The 22,665-nt window shown below is 37.8% G+C and overlaps 4 protein-coding genes across 6 annotated transcripts; 1 reads left to right on the top strand and 3 right to left on the bottom strand.

The window, feature by feature from the left end:
* Positions 1-242: 242 nt before the first annotated feature.
* Positions 243-2,268, bottom strand: LOC103415947 (uncharacterized). Its single transcript, XM_008354227.4, has 2 exons — positions 1,422-2,268; positions 243-571 (listed from the first exon to the last, which is right to left on the bottom strand). Exon 1 carries the CDS (start codon positions 2,002-2,004, stop codon positions 1,423-1,425), a length of 582 nt encoding a protein of 193 aa, XP_008352449.1. The 5' UTR covers positions 2,005-2,268; the 3' UTR covers positions 243-571; position 1,422.
* Positions 2,269-8,655: 6,387 nt separating this feature from the next.
* On the bottom strand, positions 8,656-10,715 carry LOC103401110 (peroxidase 72). The gene is made up of 4 exons (XM_008339825.4): positions 10,302-10,715; positions 10,030-10,221; positions 9,762-9,927; positions 8,656-9,233 (listed from the first exon to the last, which is right to left on the bottom strand). The coding sequence occupies exons 1-4, from the start codon at positions 10,605-10,607 to the stop codon at positions 8,821-8,823; spliced, it is 1,077 nt and encodes a 358-aa protein (XP_008338047.2). The 5' UTR covers positions 10,608-10,715; the 3' UTR covers positions 8,656-8,820.
* Positions 10,716-12,263: 1,548 nt separating this feature from the next.
* On the bottom strand, positions 12,264-17,235 carry LOC103401109 (uncharacterized). 2 transcript variants are annotated; one of them, XM_008339823.4, is made up of 17 exons: positions 17,036-17,235; positions 16,834-16,925; positions 16,705-16,743; positions 16,524-16,577; positions 16,201-16,275; positions 16,030-16,095; positions 15,837-15,879; positions 15,296-15,341; positions 14,769-14,862; positions 14,627-14,679; positions 14,451-14,535; positions 14,252-14,354; positions 14,081-14,173; positions 13,765-13,831; positions 13,421-13,487; positions 13,245-13,298; positions 12,264-12,809 (listed from the first exon to the last, which is right to left on the bottom strand). In XM_008339823.4, exons 1-17 carry the CDS (start codon positions 17,112-17,114, stop codon positions 12,663-12,665), a joined length of 1,257 nt encoding a protein of 418 aa, XP_008338045.3. In that variant the 5' UTR covers positions 17,115-17,235; the 3' UTR covers positions 12,264-12,662. The 2 variants fall into 2 exon arrangements, with proteins under 2 accessions (XP_008338045.3, XP_008338046.3); XM_008339824.4 differs by lacking the exon at positions 16,201-16,275.
* Positions 17,236-18,225: 990 nt separating this feature from the next.
* On the top strand, positions 18,226-22,448 carry LOC103401108 (uncharacterized). Of its 2 annotated transcripts, none has more exons than XM_008339821.4 (7): positions 18,226-18,836; positions 20,100-20,242; positions 20,550-20,821; positions 20,905-21,059; positions 21,269-21,531; positions 21,795-21,857; positions 21,958-22,448. In XM_008339821.4, exons 1-7 carry the CDS (start codon positions 18,587-18,589, stop codon positions 22,213-22,215), a joined length of 1,404 nt encoding a protein of 467 aa, XP_008338043.1. In that variant the 5' UTR covers positions 18,226-18,586; the 3' UTR covers positions 22,216-22,448. The 2 variants fall into 2 exon arrangements, with proteins under 2 accessions (XP_008338043.1, XP_008338044.1); XM_008339822.3 differs by having other exon boundaries at positions 18,229-18,836; positions 21,287-21,531.
* Positions 22,449-22,665: the final 217 nt, after the last annotated feature.

Below are 22,665 nucleotides of genomic sequence, written 5' to 3' on the forward strand. Positions count from 1 at the left end.
ACCATATGAAGATCCTAAACAAGGCATCATGACCAGAATGTATGACATAGATGGTAATGAGTACGATCTGATGTTGCCAGTTTTTAGACCCCCGGAAAAAGATAAAGCCGGAGTTGTTGAGGCATGAACCGCTGCATGAGAAGGTCTACAAAGTCAATGACATTTCTTTCGATTCGATCAAGTTGTATGCAAGAAGTTAAACTGTTCCTGGAAGTTTACATAATTTGGCAACGTACAAATCATAATCTCCAACTTTGTGAATCCATTTATGAAAATGCTAGGTCTACAACAGTTGGTAAAATAAACGTAATGAAGTAGCCAATAGGACTGATTTTAACAAATCGAACAAAACTTATGCAGATACATTATTCGAACTCAAAGAAAGATAACTAAAGCAGCTATATCATTGAATGCTTTCCAAAAATGAATGCTTTGCATCATGAAGATCCCCAATAGTCTTCTAATAGACTAGGTAAACTGCACTTCCACTGTGATGAATCACTACTTTGCTACTCTACATTTTGACAATCCTTGCTACCCGAGCCTTGAATTTCTTCACGCTTCTCTCCTCCTAGAGAGTCACCAAAAGAAAATGCACACCGTTAGGTATTGAAGTTGCATAACCACAACAAACCAGAAAAGAGTGCGGTAACGTGCAAGGATAACAAGTGCTGTCAAAAGCCATTTCCTGAAACCATTGACAAGTAATTTGGCTGCTTAGATGACATTATTGTGCGCTTATGTGTGTGCTGCAAAACTGCGTGTGTAGCCGTATGCACGTTTGGACGCGCTACAATTGGGCAACCAATATCACTCTACACTAAAATACATATAGATCTTGTATATTTGTGCCCATTAATCATTTAATAAGCCACTTCCAATGATGTATGATGTACCTAACAAACCACTCACTCAAATTATTTTCCAAGGTAAGCACAGATTTTCCTACTAATTCTTCCATGACATTCTCCAGCTCCCCAACAAAGTCATGATATAAAGCCCCAGATACTAAGGAAATCTATTTACTATTTAGAGACTGGATGAAAACGGGATTCGGGACACGACTTGAAACTCATAGTGCTTATATAGCATCCTTCAAGTCTCGGTAACCTTTACAAAGGAACAATAAATAGCCTAAGACTAGCTGAGAGGTTTCATAACTTTCATTAATGTGCAAAATCAAGCAAGCAGCTTTGTTAAGCCCCATTGACAAATTCATCATTTCCCGCATTTTTGTTAATCATACTACGAAAACTGGAATTGTAAACCAGCATACTACGAAAACTTTCTTGGGTTTAACGATACCCGAAAAACAATGAAAAGCTCAAAAAGGGTATATATCTCCTAATGCCAAACTACAATGCACACCACACATTCAAATTCAAAATCACAAAACGCAGGAACAGAAATGCAGAAATTACCTCACTCCATAGAAACTTTGGCACCAACTTCCTTCATCTTGGCAACAATCGATTCGGCCTCCTCCTTCGTAACCCCCTTCTTCAACAGCGTAGGTGCCTTCTCCACCAAGTCCTTGGCCTCCTTCAGACCCAAATCCGTAAACGTCCTCACCTCCTTAATCACCTTGATCTTTGCCGCAGCATCGAAGGAATCGAGCTTTACATCAAACACCAACTTTTCGGCCTTCTCCTCGCTTTTGGCCGCCGCCGCTCCGCCCTTGCCGGCCCCTCTCAACCCGCCGAATCCCATCCCGGGCATCATCATCACCATCGCCGGCATCTCCTTCACGCCCAATTTCTCCCTCAGAACCTCCGTGAGGTCCGAGACTTCGAGCAAGGTGAGGCCCGAGATCTCGTCCGCGATCGCCGATACCGCCCCAGACGGCGGCGGCCTTTGTTCCGGTGCAGCGGTGGTGTAATTGCACAGTACATGAGAGAAAATCTGGGGCTTCGATTGGAGAGATGAAATGGGATTAGGATTTTGGGGGTTTAGGGTTTTTTGAATGCGGGAAAAACGTGGGGAAATGAATCGTAAATATCTCATTTTGTAGGGACCGGGAGTGTAATTTTAGGGAATTTGAGGAAGTTATCTGAGCATGGCGGTTGTGGGAGGAGCATAGAATTTCAGAAGGTTGGAGCGTCCATGGCCTTGAAGCTCTGAGAAGAGTGAGAGAGTTACTGTTATGGCGCGAGTGGGAGTGACCCGCAGAAGGCTTAAACCCTACGGGACGAAGGCTTAAGTTTGAGCTTTGTGAAGTAAAAGTCGATTATGAGCCCAAAGTCTTTAGGCCCAAAAACATGACGTTCTTGTTTGTACAAGATGTCTGGTTCTTTATTAAATGAACGACTGTTAAAGTGGTTTTCAAATAGGGGTGTAATTTTTTGCCAAATTATCATATCAACCGAATTACCAACGGTACCATATTAAAGTTGTGTCAAAAAATTTGTACCATTGGTAATGGTACGGTATTTGTATCGTACCATACATTTTCGGTACAGTAATGATATTCAAAATCATTACCAGTGATATACCGTACCGTACCACTACTATTAATATTATATCATTTATTTATTCATTTATATATAATTAGGTATTATTATCATTATATATGCACTTTATAATGCTCAATTGATCAACAAATTGGAGGAAAAGGGAAAAAGGAAAGAATGCTTTATGTTTTTCGCATCTTCTTCCAAGAAAGAACGGTGTCGGTAAAAAAGAAAGGGTCAAAAAGGGAAAAAAAGAAAGAATGCTTTATATTTTTCGCATCTTCTTCTAAGAAAGAAATGCTCAAATTTCACTTTGTAAAATGGGCTAAAATGCACACTCACACTAGTGTGGTTTGGAAAATTATAAGGCCCAGGCCCACAACCATTCACTATTCGAAAAGAGAGGGTCAAAAAGGGAAAAAAGAGAAAGAATGCTTTATGTTTTTCGCATCTTCTTCCAAGAAAGAATTGCACCGGCCGAAGAGATGCTCAAATTTCACTTTGTAGAATGTGCTAAAATGCACACTCACACTAGTGTGGATTGGAAAATTATAAGGCTCAGGCCCACGACCATTCACTATTCAAAAAGAGAGGGTCAAAAAGGGAAAAAACAAAGGAAAGAATGCTTTATGTTTTTCGCATCTTCTTCCAAGAAAGAACTGCGCCGGCCGAAGAGATGCTCAAATTTCACTTTGTAGAATGAGTTAAAATGCACATTCACACTAGTGTGGTTTGGAAAATTATAAGGCCTAGGCCCACGACCATTCACTATTCGACTGTCATTCTCTCATTTACTCTTAATAAATTTGGACAAGACATATAATGTTACGTTTATCACGTGTTTTTACTATTATTTGTATTCTCTTTAATAAAAGTAGGACTCGCCAACGCATGTGAATCATTTTCTATTAGAAAAATGATACAAATTATAGTATAAATAACTGGTAAAAGTAACCTTTTTGTTTAAGATGATGCTTTCATACGTAATTTCTTATGCCTAATTTTTAAAGGAAAACTAATGAAAAGTCCTAAAAAACTAGGCACAAGTACTCAAGTTATAGTTTTAATGAAAATGACAAAATGAAGATGTAAGTGAACAATACTAGGAGTAACTTTGCAAAGTAAAAATGTCCTTAACGTTAAGAGTGAACAGTACCATAAGTGTTTCGTTAAGATTCCCAATTTTTAAACTACCTATCATATTGTAGTAAATTTAAAATTTGGTACCAAATTATAATTTTATTACAGAGATTGTTTTTCTTGTTGTTCAAATTTCGAATGGGGGTGGTGATGGAGAAAGAAGTGGATACGAGAGTGGTTAGGGGTGGATTTTTTGCCAAATTACCATACCAAAGTTGTGCCAAAAAAATTTGTACCATTGGTAATGGTATGGTATTTGTACCGTACCATACATTTTCAGTACGGTAATGGTATTCAAAACCATTACCAGTGATATACCATACCGTACCACTACTATTAATATTATACCATTTATTTATTCATATATATATATATATACATATAATTAGATATTATTATCATTATAATGCACTTTATATTTTTTTTCCTAGTAATTTATCCAATCATCTCACCCTCTAACATCTACTTTCCCAATAAAAAAACATAAGCCTTCTTGAGTTGTGACTCTTCATTTTTCACTCATCTAGCCATCGGCTTCATCTATGTTGCTCCCGTTCCGACAACTCTTTCTCTCTTCGCTGTCCATCTCATCTTCTCCTTCATCAAATTGGGATGTCTTTCTCTCTGGCTTCGTCTATCAAGTTAATTTTTGTACAATTTTAAAGAATGTAGAGATGAAATTCATGAATCTTTGTACTATTTTTTTTAGGGATGTTGGGTTCTTTTGGCAATTCTTTCATCTATTTACTTCTTGTTTCTTAAATGAATATTTATAAAATTCTCATAATTAAATAAAAAAGTTTTAGAAACCCAAAAAGAGTGGCCAAAGCACATTTGGGCCTTGAATTGGGTTGAAGAAAAAAAAAATCTAATTTTGGCCTAAAAGAATGGTCCAAAACAAAGTGGTCATTACCATTACCATTACCATACAATGCTAACCGAACTATTTGGCATGCTGAAATTTGGTATACTGAAAGTTTGGCATGGTAATGGTAATAGATTTTGTCATACCAAAAGTTTAGTATGGTAATTGGTACATGGGTTTTGGTACGATAATCGTACCAATACCACTCCTATTTTCAAGTTCTTTACATTAGTTTTCCTGATTTGGTAATTTTAACGAAAGGCTTCCGATACTGTTAACTTTAACGAAAAATCACATTTTTTCACTAAAAAGTCAATTATGATACTATTTACTTTATCCTTTATTTTGTCCTTATCGATAAAACTCAAAATTTTCAAATTATTTTCATTAGTTTTCCTGATTTTAAATAAGCAGTGGATTAATTTTTCTTATTTTAAAAACAAATGATCAATTGGTGGCTTCGTCACGGCAGTCCACTTTTCTGGGTGCCGGGGAAGACTCACAAAGATATTTTAAGCTCCCTATAACCACAATAGTGCAATTCACTAATGCCAGAAATCGACGTATTATCTATACAAAAATTATACTTTTTTTAATTAATAAATTGCAGACGTTCAACACAAAAAACTTTGTAATTCACTTTCTACTTTACAATGATTCAAAACATACCAATACTAACCCTCAAAATGCATGCTTGAAAGTTTGGTCAAAGAAAAATGTTGGTCTGAATACCTAATTTTATACAATTGTGTCTATTATAATGTAGTATTTAATTGTCACGTTGATGAGTAGATATATAGTTATAGAAAACCGAACAAAATAAAGTTACTCGTGATAATATCATGTTCACATCCTAATCTTGCATAGTCAAGCACTATGGCAATGCTTATTCATTTATGTTTTTATAAAGTATACTAACTAGAGGTATGTAGTACGCATAATATTAATGTGTTTCAAATATCCGACCAAACTTTTTCTCTTTTCTTTTTGTTTGGGCATTTTTATGAAATTATGCAGTGCATTAAATTGTTTAATGTGAGTTTTTATCTTAAAATCTTAATCGACCTCAAGCCTCATGCCTATCAATTCTTTAGTCCTAACTCATGAATCTCATTAGATGCGATTTTTCTTGAGTACCTATAGGCATTTAATGTTGATACATATTTGATCGCTAAATTTGATCTAATTGCATAAAATAAGTGTTCAAAGACTTTTTTTTTTAACATAACGATAAAGTGTTCCATTACTAAGAACAACACGTACAAGAGGTGTTAGAGGAGTACATATTCTCTAATGACCAATTTCATGATTCAGAAATGATTCGTACAAAACACCTATAATTTTAAACCCCTATTGGTTTCCATAATAGACCACTAGGACTAAGAGTGTCTCGAAGTAGATTTGTCACAAAAAACAAAAGACACGACAAACCAAGCATCGAGACCCTCATAAAAACCATCGTAAACAGCGAGGCCACAATAGATCGCCTAGACAACACAAACCCGATCTAAACGGTACAAATATGAAACATAAAAACTAAACTAAGTTACTAAGCTAAAGTCGCTGACATATCTATGGACTCAACCACGGGGTACGTGTTTCTCGAATAATAAAAACCTCTTATGATTCTGCGTTGCTTGCTGCATTTAGAATAGCCTCTCATTCTGAACCTTCGTCATTCTTTGAGGAAGGAATTGCTGACGATTCCGACCAGCTCTGTAATTTCGAGGTTGGCTTAGATCTTTCTGCCATTTTGGGGAACATCTTGGCCTTAACTTCTACTTGAGTTGGTTCAGTTCGCTGGTGCCAAAGGCTGACCAATGAACCAGGGTCTAATAGGATGCGATTGACCTTGTGATTGTAAATCTCCTTGTTAGGACGATTGTGTTCTATCATTGATCAGAGATTTCTCTATGAACAATACGAATTAGAGTTTGAAGAAGGCGAAGGAATCCTCGACTTGCAACGGATAGAGGGGGATTTATTCAATTACATAGTTTGGGCTCCTAGAATATGGGAGGCAAGTGAAGTTGATGAGTTGTATGATGGGCAACTATCTCATGCAGTTTGGACAGGACTCAGCTATTAGTTAGAACCCCCTTGGTTTCGAGGTGAACCCTTTCACTTTATTTTATTATATAAGCTTAGCGAAAATAATGTTTTTTTAGTACGCCTAAGAGATGGATTCTGTAACATCCCACATCGCCCAGGGAGTGGATCCAGTAAGCCTTATATGTATATTCTCATTTCTACCTAGCATGAGGCCTTTTGGGAGCTCACTGGCTTCGGGTTCCATCGGAATTCCGGAGTTAAGTAAGTTCGCGCGAGAGTATTCCCAGGATAGGTGACTCATTTGGAAGTTCTCGTGTGAGTTCCTAAAAACAAAATCGTGAGGGCGTGGTTGGGGCCTAAAGTGGATAATATCATGCTACGGCGGAGTCGAGCCCGGGATGTGGTGGGGGCCTAGGTCGGGATGTGACAATTTGGTATCAAAGCCAATCCATGGCCGGAAATATGCCGACGAGGACGTCGGGCCCCTAAGAGCAGTTCCACTGGAGGTGGAATAGCTTGGCACTTAGTGGAAAAAACAAGCTGGGACTCAGCCAATTCACTCCAGCCCGTGGAATAGACTGGCACCCAGCCCAAGCCAGTCCATAGGCCAGCCTAAAATCGACAGAGGAAGGAGACGGGTCATTTGACGCCATGTTGACGTCATGGCTACCGTCTCTCTCATCCGGAACACCATCCGACGCCTAGAACCCGATCCCTGGAACCCCATCAACCCCATTCCCCTGATAAATCCATATATTCAACACCATATCCCCCTTCCCTTTGTGAGCTCCGGCGAGACGACGAGGAGACGGGTCATTTGACGCCATGTTGACGTCATGGCTACCGTCTCTCTCATCCGGAACACCATCCAACGCCTAGAACCCGATCCCTGGAACCTCATCAACCCCCTTCCCCTGATAAATCCATATATTCAACACCATATCCCCCTTCCCTTTGTGAGCTCCGGCTAGACGACGACGAGAAGACCAGGATCGGCTTTGTTCACCATCCCAACCCCTCCCTCTTTGTTTCTCTCCCTGTTATCCGGACAACCATTCTCTCTTTCTCTCACTATCACTCGCTCTTTCTCTCACTATCTCCCTTCCACTCTGCCATGCCAGGATCGGCATGGCTATGCCTGCGCCGAAGAAAGAACGAAGTGAAGGGGGAATGAACTAACCCCAATCTGAAACCCTATTGATAAAAAGACGATTCTACCCCTCTAACTCATCATCCAAACTGTGGGATCTGAAGATGAGATGGGCAACCTCGTCATTTTACACCATAAAAAAATTTCTGGAATGGTGTGGTGCGGGAGCGTTGGTGTGGTGAGGAGGAGGTCCTTTTCTAGAAGAAGAAGAAAGGAAGAAGTCAGAAAATAAAAAACCAAATTATTATTTTATAATAAAAATTAATAATATTTTAATAAAATTGACTAGGCTATTTAGTTTTAGGGGTGGAGATGCATTGGTCTATTACTGTTCATTAGAGTCTATCACTGTTCACATGAGTGGATAAATGGGCTGGGTGCTGGCGCAAAGTCTTTAGGGGTGGACTTGCTCTAAGAGGGTGGATTGTAACATCCCACATCGCCCAGGGGAATGGATCTTGTAAGCCTTATATGTATATTCTCATCTCTACCTAACACGAGGCTTTTTGGGAGCTCACTGACTTCGGGTTCCATCGGAATTCCGAAGTTAAGGAGTTCGCGCGAGAGCAATCTCATGATGGGTGATCCACCGGGAAGTTCTTGTGTGAGTTCCCAGAAACAAAACCGTGAAGGCGTGGTTGGGGCCCAAAGCGGACAATATCGTACTACGGTGGAGTCAAGCCCGAGATGTGACAGATTCTATATAAACCGATGGATCGTGACAAGTCGTTACTACTAGCAATGACATCCTCTTTCATTACTTCATCCTTTTCATATCTCTCTCCCTTGTCCTCAGTTACTCATCAAATGGCAGGTCATATCTTTAAGTTCGATCCAATGGTTTGGATAGAGACAATTAGAAAAAATATATATATATTTCGTTGTAAGCAAAAAAACAAAGACAACCTTACCAAAAAAAGAAAAAAAGTCGATTAAAATGTGTCTAGCTACTAAAGTAAAATTCCAAAAAGCCAAATGAAATAAAGAAGTTTGACAAATGTAAAAAAAGTAAGTGCAATCTCCATTAAAATACAGCAACACTAAATTACATCATGGGATGCCCACTATTTATCCTTGAAAGCACAAAATACACACAAAAAAAAGAAAAAGAAAAAGAAAAAAAACACAAACTGCATACAAAAATTATTCACCCTTAATCATAACTAAGAGTTAACTTTCCTGCACCTCTTCCTAATCTCTCCCGTCGACCCAGTAAGCGGAGAAAGATTCCCCATCTTAACCATGGACTTCGCAAACTGCTCAAAGAAAAGCTCGTTGTTCTCTGCATACTGCCGCACCAACTTCTTCGACACCTCACTTTTCGTGACCAGAACTTCGTCCGAGTTCAGAAGTCCCTTGGAGGCCAGCAAGTTCTTGAAGTAGCTGTTGTCGAACTTTGTGGGGCTCACAAAGTCCAGGAAGAACAGGTTCTGGTCCCCGCCGGATCTCGGGCACCGGGTTCGAAGCTGGGCGGCGTAGGACTGGTCGAGAGTGGAATCGGCCAGGCCATTGCCGGACTGGTTGTACAGCCTCTGCCTGAAGGTGGTGCACCTGGCATTTCCAATGGTGTGGCTTCCTGCATAAGCAAAGTTTAGGGCACCAAAGTTTTTGAGATAGAACCCACATATTTTGGTAATTTTATGATTTTGCATGTTGGAGTTGTGTGGCTAGATACAAATTAAAAGTTGGTGATTACTAATAGCATCAAAGTCTTTTGAGATATAAACAGACATCTAAATCCATTTGGTAGATTTAACACAACCTAGCAAACCTAGGTGGGCTCCAACATAATGCAAAAATTGGGTAAATGAATTGTGGTGCTATTCTTATAAAGTTCATCCATTTGGTGAAATTAACCTTCCCCACCATAGTAAAAATTGGCTTACTCCACCCTAACGATACTGAAACTAAGTCAATCACTCAACCAATACAGATGGTAAAAGGAAAAATTATAGTCCACCCATGTAAAATTCTCTTACTTTATCCTTAAAAGTTAAGTTGGAGATCAATATCGATGCTCGATCAGGTTCAATAGCGGACCCACACCCATATTTTGCAAAACAATGTAGTCACATATAAAATACTGTGTTGGGAAAAAATTTACCAGACAGTGCCACAAGATCAATAATGTTGAGCTTTTTCAACTTGAACTTGGTGAGAATGGTTTGGAATGTGTTGTTTGGGGCTGGGATGTTGTTGTTGGAGCCACTCAAACTTGCTCCAATTGAATCTCTTCTTCCTAGTGGCACCTCCCAGCTTGGCCCCCCAGTCTGAAATATTATGCAACAATTGACAGTCAGCATAGAGTTTAGGCTTTTGTCACACACCATGCAACATACAAAAAAAAAGCTAAAACTTGCAGAAGCACTTACCAGAACAGTTGAGTCTCTAGCAGCAAGAGCCAAAATGTCAGCACAAGACACAGTGCTGGGGCACTCCTTCTCCAATGCAGACTTGATTTCGTCGATCACTTCGAACCCTCGCGCTGAATTCTGGTTCGGGACAGACCTCTTTTCGGAGATTATGTTCTGGCTACTGTCCAGCAGAATTGATGCATCACAACCCTGCAAAGTAGTTAGCAACACAATTTATAAGTGCCTCGGTCACATAAAATGTGTAATTAGAAGTTTTTGTGATCGGAGACCTTCACGAAACAGTCATGGAAATGCAGTCTGAGCAAAGAAGCCGCCATTCGGGCTTCTCTTGCAACGGCTTTTGCAACAACGGACTTGACAATCTGTTTTGCTCTGGGGCAGGAGTGGTCATAGAACTGTGCGTAGAGATACCCACCAGGAGTTTTGTCACAGAAACATGGTGGAAATAATGCAAGAAGAGAAAGGGCTAAAAGGAAGCTCATAGACTGAGCCATGATGCAGTTTCTTGGAGAAGAAGAAAGACTTGAAATTTGAATATTTTGGTTTGCTGAATCCTTTGGGTGGATTGATGACATTTATAGAGGATATTTGTGGAGAGAGAGAGAGAGAGAGAGAGAGAAAGAGAGACTGGAGTTTGTAGACAGGATCAAAAGAGAAGGTGGGAGTTGGTATGTAGCTTTCATGCTTTTGGGAAATTGACTAAATCATAATTATGGTAAATGCGTTTCTAACTAAGATGATAATTAGTTAGTAGGTCTAAGCTTATTTTAGAGGAACAAATCTTTTTGACTCACAATGCAAGTTTGCTAGACAGAGAAAAAGTGTGAATATATGGACCTGGCCTTTGTTCACCATCAGTACTATATTTACACTAATTGATTGCAAAACCATCAGATCTCGAAAAACTTATTGTGCTGTATTGGAATACAATCACGTGGTATAACCAACTCACATGTTGCAATATGAACGGACGACTAGATTTTTAAAATTGACTGGTTATAATGTCAATCAAATATTCACATTATTATAGTATGTCAACATGTATACCATATAAATCGTTCTAGATCTTGAATTCCGAAAATTCAGCTAGAATGACATGCAAGTATTAGAAAGAAACAATTAACCCTCTCACTCCACTAGGAGCTTTGCATCTTTTACATCTTCAAAACAAGAAATACTTCAGTATGGGTATCGATCACATCATTTATAGGGTACTTCTCGCAAAAACAACGAATTCTTTATACTTTAGCTCTGTAAAAATTGTTTTAATTAGGCAGTCCTGCCAAAACTTATTTCCTTCGAAACATTCTTTGATTGAAACTAGTATAAATTTTAAATTGAACTGTAAAATTTTGTTGGGTAATTCTTGTCACGTAAGTTACACGAACCATGTTATTGGAATACAGCGGTGATTGACTAGGGGTTCCATGTGGGACAAAAGTTGTTAATTGTTTTGTGATGACAAAGAAGAGACTCAACTACTCTGTTTGACAAGACCACATTGTTCCCCAAAACTACATCACTCGAAGTTTCTGATTTTGTCAATGTCTGTAAAAGGATCTTTTTCCTCCCCCTTTCACGTTGATAAAAGTTTACTCTAATAATTACAACGGACTTGTAGTTCTAGTTGTTTGGTGTATCAATTTCCGCATCCAAGGTTATGTAGTCATAAGTGGGTCAAAACGTTAATTTTTGCGTGTCTATGATCATCCACTATTCGGTTTAATACATCAATGGTTGAGATTAAAATACTAAAAAGATATTAATTTATACTTCACATTTGATATCAAATCCAAGAGTGAACGATTATGCATTCATTAGTCATCTGCTAAACAAGAAAACATTTCTATAATATCTGCACCCGATGCCATGTGTTCAATTTCTGCCTCCTCAAATATATGCTTGTATCCAAGAAAAAAAAAAACCAAAAAACCTAACGTTCATGTCTTGTATTCTTGTTTCCTTTTGCTCCCCCTACTATTTCATGAATTGACATTGATTCCTTTATTTGGTTAATCATTAATCTTTTCCGTTATTCATCACGCTTTTATCCTCGTGGCGTTTTGACAATTAGGATCAATAATATTGAATATTTCATAGATAAATTGTTGTCGTGCGTTCAACGTGTTTTCTTGTTACACGTGTTTTGGCATATTAGAAAAAGTGAGACTAATCCAAATTCCAAAGCATATGATAACGGGAATATTAGGTTAAATCTGGACGGTCCAATCTGTGATAAAAATAATATTTGTAGGCAGGGTAGGATAACTACTCCTATAAGCCTCCATTAATCGCAAATTTGCAATTGACATCTCACAAGCCTAAATAAAGCATATGCCATTACATATAGCCAGAATATCCCTAACATTGCACGTGACATATTAACGAAAAAGCGTATGTGGTCTAGCCGCTGTCAGTCTTTGACTTGCTAGACGAGATCCTGATTTCAAATCTCATGAACGATAATTGTTGATTAAAAAACAGGTATGAAATGAAATCATTTGAATTACAATATTACCGTGATATGAAAATTTGGTCTCTGTTGAAAGACAAACATGTTGCAGTAAAACTTCAAACCCCTCGTGTGTGATACTGGTACAAGTTAGCTGATATTCACAGGGTCATAACGTTCAAATTGCACCGTATCTGCTTTCATTCGGCTTCGATGTTCCTTTAGTTGGAGGAGCAGGAGAAGGAGAACGTTCCCAAGAGGCTTCACTGGCAAAGGCAGTATTAAGATCTTCGTGTCGGGTGTAGCTTTGCCTTGTGTCACTCACCTATTTTTGTATCCCCAAATTAAGAACCATTAGAAAGTATACAGAGGATATGGGCACTGATCAAGCTCAGTTGCTTTGTAAGGTTTCTCTACAATTTAAAACTAAAGCATCTTGCAGGGTCTATTTGTTCCTAAGAATTTGAGTCTCATAAAAATGGTCTAGAATAATGCAGGGAAATTGCCGTCTTAACAATCAGAAGAAAGCATGATGATTGTCAATGTAAAACCTATACGTTTACCTAAGTAATGGTACGCAACATGTTTTGGTATTCATCATCATAAGAATATCTCTGACTAAATAATATCATATTTCGGCCTCAAAGGTAGTTTAAATTCGTAAGCCTTTCATGCATAAGTCATAAGGCAACCAAATATTGGTCATTTGCTAAATCCGAGGCATGTAACATAAATCTTAATGCTAGTGATGTATACTTACAGTTTCTAAACAAGCAGATAGAATTGTCATGCCTGGCAATGCGTCTATCCCACGCTGCATGTGATCAAGCGTAAATATTAAATATATAATTGAAGATATACCAATTGAGCCTTATGATGAAAAACTGGAAATTACAAAACCATCTAAGACACTGAAGCCAAAGGAATAAGGTCTACCTTCTGTTCAACTCGAGTCTTGTAAATAAACCCTCCACAACAAAACAGTGTTGATGATACACTGAATCTGATCCAACACAGATCGTTCAAACATCAAATTCAGATAAAAATACAGAAATACTGGATTGATATATAACTTTTCCCTAATAAAAGGTAGAGATTGATACTTGAGTTATAATTTACTGATAACTTGAGCCTACATGTAAAATTAAGATTAGATAATCTGTTTGTTGCCAATCAATACGGCATATGATACAGGTGCTCAGATCACATGTTTTGTTATCGAATTTCAGCATGCAATAACTATTTTTAGCATGGATATTTTTCAGTACGAACTGGCTTACATGCAGGACAACACTCCAAATGTAGCCCATCCTGTCGTACTCTCTCCACTTTTCTCCTGCCTATGTTCTGCAATTGAGCAAACCAAGCTCTTTCAGTTGATATTATTGCAAACAACTATCGGTGTCAAATTTTCAACAAATTTACACACTCAATCAGCCAATCACATTTCACCAGCAAGTTCTAGCGCAAGAAGTATCGCTTTAACACAATTTACTAAATTGCATCTCCAGAACTTTTTCTATTAAGATTGGTTATGTTTCTCCATTGTTTGAAGTTGAAACAGGGGATTCTTAGGAGACAGCAATATGAGCTTACCACACATTTTGGCAAGAAAAAACTGGATGGGCTCATAACCCTCCACTGGGATAGTGATATTCACTTCATACGGAGTATCACGTGCCCTTTCGCCTGAAAAATACAAATAGGAATTAAGAAGACTTTATCATTAAGGGATATCAACACCCACTGCAGTAAAGATACCCTTACATCTCCATTCAACATTTAACATTGTCGGTGACAAAGTTGTAGGCGCGCTCCCAGTTGCTCCCGACCCTGATAACTTAAACTCCAGGCCACTTTCTGGTAAGACCTGCAAATATTTAATCAAACAAAGCACATATAATTTGACCATTTTATTTAATTATAAAAGGTTTTGCATGCATCAAAGTGTAAGGAAGTCGAGTACCTTAATAATAGGTCTTTGCACCAAAGTGGAAAGGGAAGCAATTGCAGTCATATAAAGAGTTACATGTCTCTGCTCGGTCCCAAAGCTGCAAAATGCACTTTATAGGTCAGATTGATCGAGACTACTTTTCCTTTTCTGGGTTAGGGGGAGGGGATGTTAAATGACTCATCCCATACCTAAACTCATGGTGAGATTTTTCATAGCCTATTTGGGTCATGCCATCATAAACCTGCAAGTACATAAAGAATTCATTCAGTATATTATTTACTTTTGCATCAACAAATTAATGTACCTCTGGGAGAATGACATCATTCTTACAAGCTCCCATGACCGTGGATGAAAACCTACAGTGAAGCCCTTAAATACACGGGGTCCTGGTTTCTCACATGGAATGGCCAGCTCTAGAAAAACTCTGCAACATTTTGAAATAGAAACATAACTAGGGAACCTGATCATCTCATTGCAAATATTTTCTGGAAAGACCGTCTCAAATTTCTTAGTGCAAATCAAACTATAAAGTGATCCTTGATCCAAGAAGCTCAAGCTGATTGGAAACGGGCCCAAAATATAAACACAATACACACAAACACGCTCCCTCAGGTGTAATGATGACCCAATAAATGTGAACCAAATGCAGGAATACATGATTTGAAGGAATTATTAGAAAAAGGAGTTACCAAGAATCAAAAGAAAGATACATATTCGTTCTTAAGCTAAAATTCAACATGCAGTATGTGTTGGATTGGCAACATGGATGTACTGATTAGCTAAATTAACAAATATTTTAACACTACATTTCTATATTAATGCCACAAAAGTGGAAACCAAAGAACGTTTCAAAATACCTGCAAGTTGACTCGTAAGTGACATTGCAGATGCATCCAAGTCCACCTGAAAACAAATGATAATAATAAATCAGCCTTAAATTACAGCAAATGTCCTAAAGTCTGTCAATGGTTTAATTAAGTATGAAATGTGAGGTTTGTGAAAGCTAGTTGGAGTTTCCTACGACTTTCTCTCTTCCTCCCACTCTAGTGTTCACTTTCTCAATGAAACCATCAGAAACTGTTTCCCATTTGTAAAAATTGTGAGGAAGTCCTACTAGTCATACTTTAAATCGTAATCCGGAAACTCAGATTTTTCCTCCTTCTCTATGTTCGCCTGGACTTCTAAATCTCACCACCTTTCTTATCAGAAGCCTCCTTTAATCACAAGTGTTCCAATTTGTTAAGGGTAACCGTATAAACTTTATCGACTGAGCATTCAACCAAATACATTTCAAATATTGTGCAAGATTACAGATCTCCATATACTCGAAAAGGACACTATCATTTCCTAGTATATGTGGCGACCATGCACGAACGTAGAAATGAAAGGTACACAAACCTTTGCATTGTCCATTTAAACAACTTCCACATATAATGTTTACCTGAACTTACAGAACAAAAAAAGAAAAAAAAAACAGAATCATGAGAAGTAAACTGATGGTGATTGCAAAGTAACAATTTCTTAAAAAATTTAAACCTCTGAAAATAAAGAAGATGCTAGAGGGTGGGAAAGTTTTCCAGCGTAAACCAACCTGAGCTGTTCGTCCCTGTTTATCATAACTGGTCTCGCAATTTGCCAGGTCTCCATTGTAAAACCCCTACATATATCCAGAAGTGAGACATTATTTATGAAAACTCAGCTTCCCTACAACATGAAAGGAACTGAACTCAAGTACTGTTTACAACCAAAAGCAAAATCTCACTTGAACATAGTCTACGTGTCCTGAACCAGAAACAAAGTTGTTGTACTTATCAAATCGACCGAAATCTACATATCCCTGCATTACAATGAGGGCACTTGTATGTCGAACCGAACACCAACTGAAATTACTCTTATCTAACCAAAGTGGCAACTTAATAGCAAATGCAGCTGTGAAGCTTACGGATACAGAACAAGCGTATACAGGACCGGTTACATTATGGATTATCGAATGTCTTACTCGGTAAATTAACCAGATAATTAGTAAAAATAAGAATAAAACGGCAATGGTAAAGTACTTGAGAAGATGGTGGATATATGGACTACCGTTTGTGATCTAGTCTCCACATCTTTGCAAAACCGAATCACCAAGTCGGTTTCCTGATTCATCGAAACAATAAACTTAAAACCGACACCTTCTGGATTACAAATATGAACTATTACAGTAACACTACAAAACACATGATTATATATATGCAACAGAATGAAATTGGAAATTTGGAATTACCCCTCCGTCGTACTCAAACGGATGCCCAATCCAGCTGCTCTAATTAACAGATTAAGAAAATTAACACGTCATTTCATCAAAAAATCATAATTAAGCATAATCAACGCTGTTTAATACTAATTAGGATACAAAATCGACAAGGCGGCTAGTGTTATCGAAAACGTAGCAATTGGATCGCGGTACTACAACTGCAGAAGCTTGAAGTGCTTGCGATGCAAGAACTGTCAAAAAAAAAAAAAAATTGGAAATTGGCAAAGCAAGGGGCGGAATTGACAAAGCAAGGCCGCCGTTAATTATCGAAAACATGGCGGATTGGAAATTGGCAACCGACCTGTAAGTAGGGCAAGAAAAGTGCGATAAGAGGAAGAAGGAGAAGAAGGTGAGTCGAAACGGCGTCGTCGGCTCTGCATTGCTCGGGATGTGCTGTCTGTTGGTACCGGCGCCAAGGGGACGAAGGCTCTACTCGTACACTATTGGGCCGTGAGTGGTGACGTGTTAGACCCGATTGATAAAATAAATAATGGATCCTTGCCCAAAATAGGGATGAGTCTTTTGATACGAATCCAATGTAACTAAAAATTGAACCTATTTTAAAGGTTAAAAGTCATTAAAAATTAGATATATTTAAAAAATAAGCCTATAAAATTAAACCTATTTCAAATTTTCCCAAGCATGTGTTTGAGGTGATTGCGGAATTGACGACGAGTTGAATCGAAGAGAAATTAAAGTTTGAATTTTTGTTGAAGCTATTTTTGTAAAATAGTAAAGAGCAAGCTTAAATAATGGGTAGAAAGTGAATTGATAATGAATTACAAGGGTCTACTGGTATTCTATTTTATTTGAAAGTAAAAAGTTTTAGGTTTTATTTTCGTCAAAAGCGAATTTGAACCATGTTATTATGGCTCACCTATTGTAAGGCTTAACCCACTCCTTCATCCCTTAGCGTAGATAATAACGCTTGTCAAATTTTTTTTTTATGATATTGTGTGAGACTCCCTTTGTTTTTATTTTCCATTTAATTATTATTGACAAAAGTGATTATGACACCCACCTTCTTAATCACCATTTAAAATCATCATTTAAATTAATTGTTGCTTAGTCATTCATAAATGACAATTTATACGACGATTTGATGTCACTTATCATTGATTTGTTGAACACATATTTGATAAATAAACTATGTCTCTAGTTTCATTAATTTTTTTAGATAATTATCTTCAAAATAGTAATTAAAAAAATAATTAATTTCAATTTCCGTTAATTACAACTAAACGGACAATAACATGGTCAATAGGGGTCCACCTAAGTACTGTGCATACCAGAAAAGGGTAGAGAAAATTTTACTATTTTTTCAAAAGTAAAAGAAGAAAAAGAAGAAAAAGAGAAAAGTGAAAAAAAACAAGTGTTCAAAATTGAAAAGAAAAGGGGAAAACTAAAAAAAAAAACCCAAAAAAGAAAAAGTCGCAATAAACCATATTCCAAAATGTCATATCATATTCCCCAAATACCTAAAACAAAAAAGCAAAAAAGAAAAAATGTATTGGAAATTCCAAAAAAAAAAAAAAAAAAAAAAAAAAACAGAAACAGAAAGGCCTCCGAACACTCGCACACGCAGAGAGAAGCTGCAGCTCTCAACCTCAAACACAACCGAACAGAAGAATTACGATTAAAGTTTCAAACTTTCCCATTAATTCCACAAAATTTGAGCGCCAAAATCCATCAGAGCTTCGAAAAAAGCCTTGAGATTATTGTTATTTACGAGTGTACTCGATCGCAGTGAGCCAAATGTACGAACCCCACCGGCCGCAGTCGAAAATCCTAACCCTAGAATTATGCCGCCGGGACTCGTACTGACGCCTGACGGACCCTTCAAACCCTAGCGATGGCCAAGCACTCGGTCGGGTGGGTCGCGGCGCAGAAGCGGTGGCTTCTGGCTTTCCTCGTCATGCTCTCCGCCTCCACCGTGATCGCCTTCTTCATCAGAGCCGCCTTCGACACCTGCGATCGCAGCGGCCTTGACGTCGTCGATAAGAGGGTTCCGTTGGGTGCGCCCATTGGAACCAGTCCTAGCCCCCTCAGCTTCATGAAGTCCAAGCTAGTGCTGTTGGTCTCCCACGAGCTTTCTCTTTCTGGTAATGTCTCTGTCGCCATTATTTTATTTATTATTTTTTATGAATTTAATTAAGTTTAATGCATTTTTGATATTTGTTGTGTGTAAATTTATTGATTACTTCTTCATCAGCTCACCGATTAGCTTAATTAGTTGTGTTAAGTTTTTAATGACTTGTTTAGATTATACAAACATAGAAAAGTTAGCAGCTTTAGATGAAAGATACCACTCTTCTTTAGTGGAATCTGTGAGCATTAAGTTAACTGGTTTTCGGACTACTGAATGGTTTTCAATAACCCATTTAACATTAAGTTCTTTCCTGTGCCTCATTACTTTAAATTTCCTCTTTTAATCTAGTATTTATGGAGATGGGTGAAGCAATACCAGCCAGCTTGTTCCTTAGCGTGTTAATGCTTTTTGTTATATTTTTCATCTCGTCGAATTTAATTTGTTTGTGAATTTGGAAACACGGCCTGGTGCAGTTGCACGCCTTTCCATTTTGTTCGAGTTTAATCTATGATTTCATTCGGGATTTGTGTGATATCAAGATTATGGAACGGAAGAATGGAGTACCTTACTTTCTCTGCTATTATTGATTCTTCTAACACGGCATCTGTATTGTTCTAATATTCGCGTATTACTTTGTAACTTATATAATTCAATAACCGGATAAGCAGGGTTATATGAATTATTTGTCCAGAGGCCATAGGCCCACAAATCAGTTATGTACTGATGTGTGCTTTGCTTTCAGTTAACAACAAAAAAAGAACAAAAATTCTGCCAAATCTAAGCATTATATTACTACTCAACATGAAAATATTTGTCGTCTTTTGAATATTAACCTATTTATTGGGATAATCTTGTTTTTGAGTTGTCAACGCTTATTGACTGCATTTAGTATAATTGCACGTAATGGTGAAATAATTCCAAGCATTTTGTAGTACAATGTGTCATTTGAAGAATGCTCTTTTTTTTTTCTTTTTTTTTTTTTTCTTTTTCAGTTGAGAGACTCTCCTTGCTTCAATAACTTATTGAGTCAATATTTTGTCAGGCGTCAACAGACAAACTTTTATTAATGTCGGATACATTCTTTCTGTTATATTTACATGCACTTGTCGGCATATTGAAATAAATGGAGTAGTATGCATGTTCGAGCACAACTCACGAAAGCTACCTTCCTCCTTAGCCATATATTTGGATGAAGAGTATATTGTTTCCAACCAATTTCTGCTCTTTATATTTTACAAACTCTGCTGATGGGATGATATATTGAACATTCTTCCAGGTGGACCTTTGTTGTTGATGGAGCTAGCATTTTTATTGAGAGGAGTTGGCACTGAAGTTTGTTGGGTTACAACCATGAAATCGTCAGATACAGATGCAACGACATACAGCTTGGGGCATAAGATGTTGGACCGAGGAGTGCAGGTACAAAATTCACTTTTAAGAGATTATTTTGGACGCTTCTTTTGCAGTCTAGTTGTCGTCTTTGTTTTACGTAGCTATCTTTATTATCTCAATATTTCATGATCTTCGTAAGCATTCTGTTGATCAACCATACTATATTGGCCACTTGCAAAGGAAACTATGCTAATTAAATCTATCTCCCTATTTGATTTGATCTGTATTATGGCCTTGTCTGGCTTTGGTCTTCTGTGTGCCATTTCTTGTTTCTGATAGGTTAGATTTCTGTAACTTCTGCAGATGTCTAATACTTTTTTTTATACATCTCTAGGTCCTCTCTGAAAATGGCCAAGAAGTTGTAAATACAGCTCTCAAAGCTGATTTGGTTGTATTGAACACTGCGGTTTCTGGGAAATGGTTGGATGTTGTTCTTAGGGAAAATGTTCCCAGTGTTCTCCCGAAAGTGTTGTGGTGGATTCATGAAATGCGTGGCCATTATTTCAAATTGGATTATGTTAAGCATCTCCCACTTGTTGCAGGTTCTATGATAGATTCACATGTAACAGCAGGATATTGGGAGAATAGGACTCGAGAGCGTTTGGGGTAGGCTTCATATATTTGTCCTTTTTCTTTTTTATTTTATATCAAATTTTGGTTTACTATTTGCAATCATTTTCTCTCTGCAGTATTAAAATGCCCGAGACCTTTGTCGTTCACCTTGGAAACAGCAAGGAACTTATGGAAGTTGCTGAGGACGGTATAGCAAAGAAGGTTTTGCGTGAGCATGTCCGGGAGTCTCTTGGAGTGCGAAGAGAAGATCTTGTATTTGCCATCATAAACAGTATGTATTTTGATCTGTTTTGGTGGTTTGAATGAATTTGGTTATAATGCTTCACCATGAATTCACCAGTTTATTTGCTTTTTATCTTTATCTTGTTGTATGCTTGTGAAATTTGTGTTAATTTCCGTTGGGAAATAAAAAATAGAAAGTAGTGTTCTGGTTAGTTTATGCACACACAGTGAGCACTAAAGTACACTTCATGACTATAGGCGTTTCACGTGGAAAAGGCCAGGATTTGTTTTTGCGTTCCTTTTATGAAAGCTTGCGAATGATCCAAGAGAAGAAGCTGCAACTGCCGAGAATGCATGCTGTAATTGTGGGGAGTGACATGACTGCTCATACCAAGTTTGAGCGTGAGTTACGTAACTTTGTAGCGATGAAGAAAATTCAAGATCGTGTTCATTTTGTAGACAAAACTCTGACTGTAGCTCCATATCTGGCTGCAATTGATGTCCTTGTTCAAAATTCTCAGGTATTAGAAACATTTTCCGTTTACAAAATGCATTTGATATCTTGTTTGCACCAAAAGTGGCAGATAGAACTTCTGATGCATATAGAATTCTAAATCATAGTTTTTAATGTCAACAAGTTCCCAATTAGCCGAACAGATAAATCATAAAATGCATACAAAGGCAATGGCATTGCTGTCTTTCTCTAGCAAGTCTCACCCTAAGGCATTGATCTTACTCATATATTCGTTTTCATTTTGTAATATCTTTTTACCCTTCCAAATAGGCACGGGGAGAATGCTTTGGTAGGATAACTATTGAAGCCATGGCATTTCAGCTGCCAGTATTGGTAATGAACCAACCTTCCTCTTGTTATTTTGCGTAATATCTAATACCGGGGTTGCTAATCTTGTTGACTCGTGTAATTGACATTTTTTATTTATTTCCAGGGAACAGCGGCAGGTGGCACAACAGAGATTGTAGTGAACGGAACAACAGGCTTGTTGCATCCTATTGGGAAAGAAGGGATCACTCCTCTTGCGAAAAATATGGTAAAACTCGCCACTCACGTTGAGAGGAGGCTTACAATGGGGAAGAGAGGATACGAAAGGGTCAAAGAAAGGTTCCTAGAACACCACATGGCAATTAGAATTGCTGCAGTTCTGAAGGAAGTATTGCGCAAGTCCAAGAGCCACTCAGATTCATAAACATACTCTATTCTCCTCCTTTTGAAGATGAACTACCCTAGATTAGTAGGTCGATTTTCCTTTTATGGCGACATAATCGTCCCTCGGGGTTCTCTTTTCTATTTTCCAATAGGGCTGTACATTTATGTACATATTAAGACATCAAGCTGGTAGTTGCTTTTGTTCAAAAGGTCGACATGAAGGACATGATCGATTTTGTTATAGCATGGGATTGGATGAGTTTTTTAAACGAACATCCTGAGCAAAGCTTTGCTTTTACTTATCCTTCCATTTTGGTATTTGCCGGTTCACCTTGAACTACTAAAATTAGGGATTTATTGAGTTCAAGCCCGCTGAGCCATATTAGTCAGAGTGGATGTGTTTTCCTATGCATTGGAGTTCGAATCTTCTTGTTTACAAAAATTGCTTGGATTAAAAGTAAAATTAAGAATCACAGACATGTTAAAAAGT

This window comes from Malus domestica, chromosome 15 (assembly GCF_042453785.1).
Source record: "Malus domestica chromosome 15, GDT2T_hap1".
NCBI lineage: Eukaryota > Viridiplantae > Streptophyta > Magnoliopsida > Rosales > Rosaceae > Malus > Malus domestica.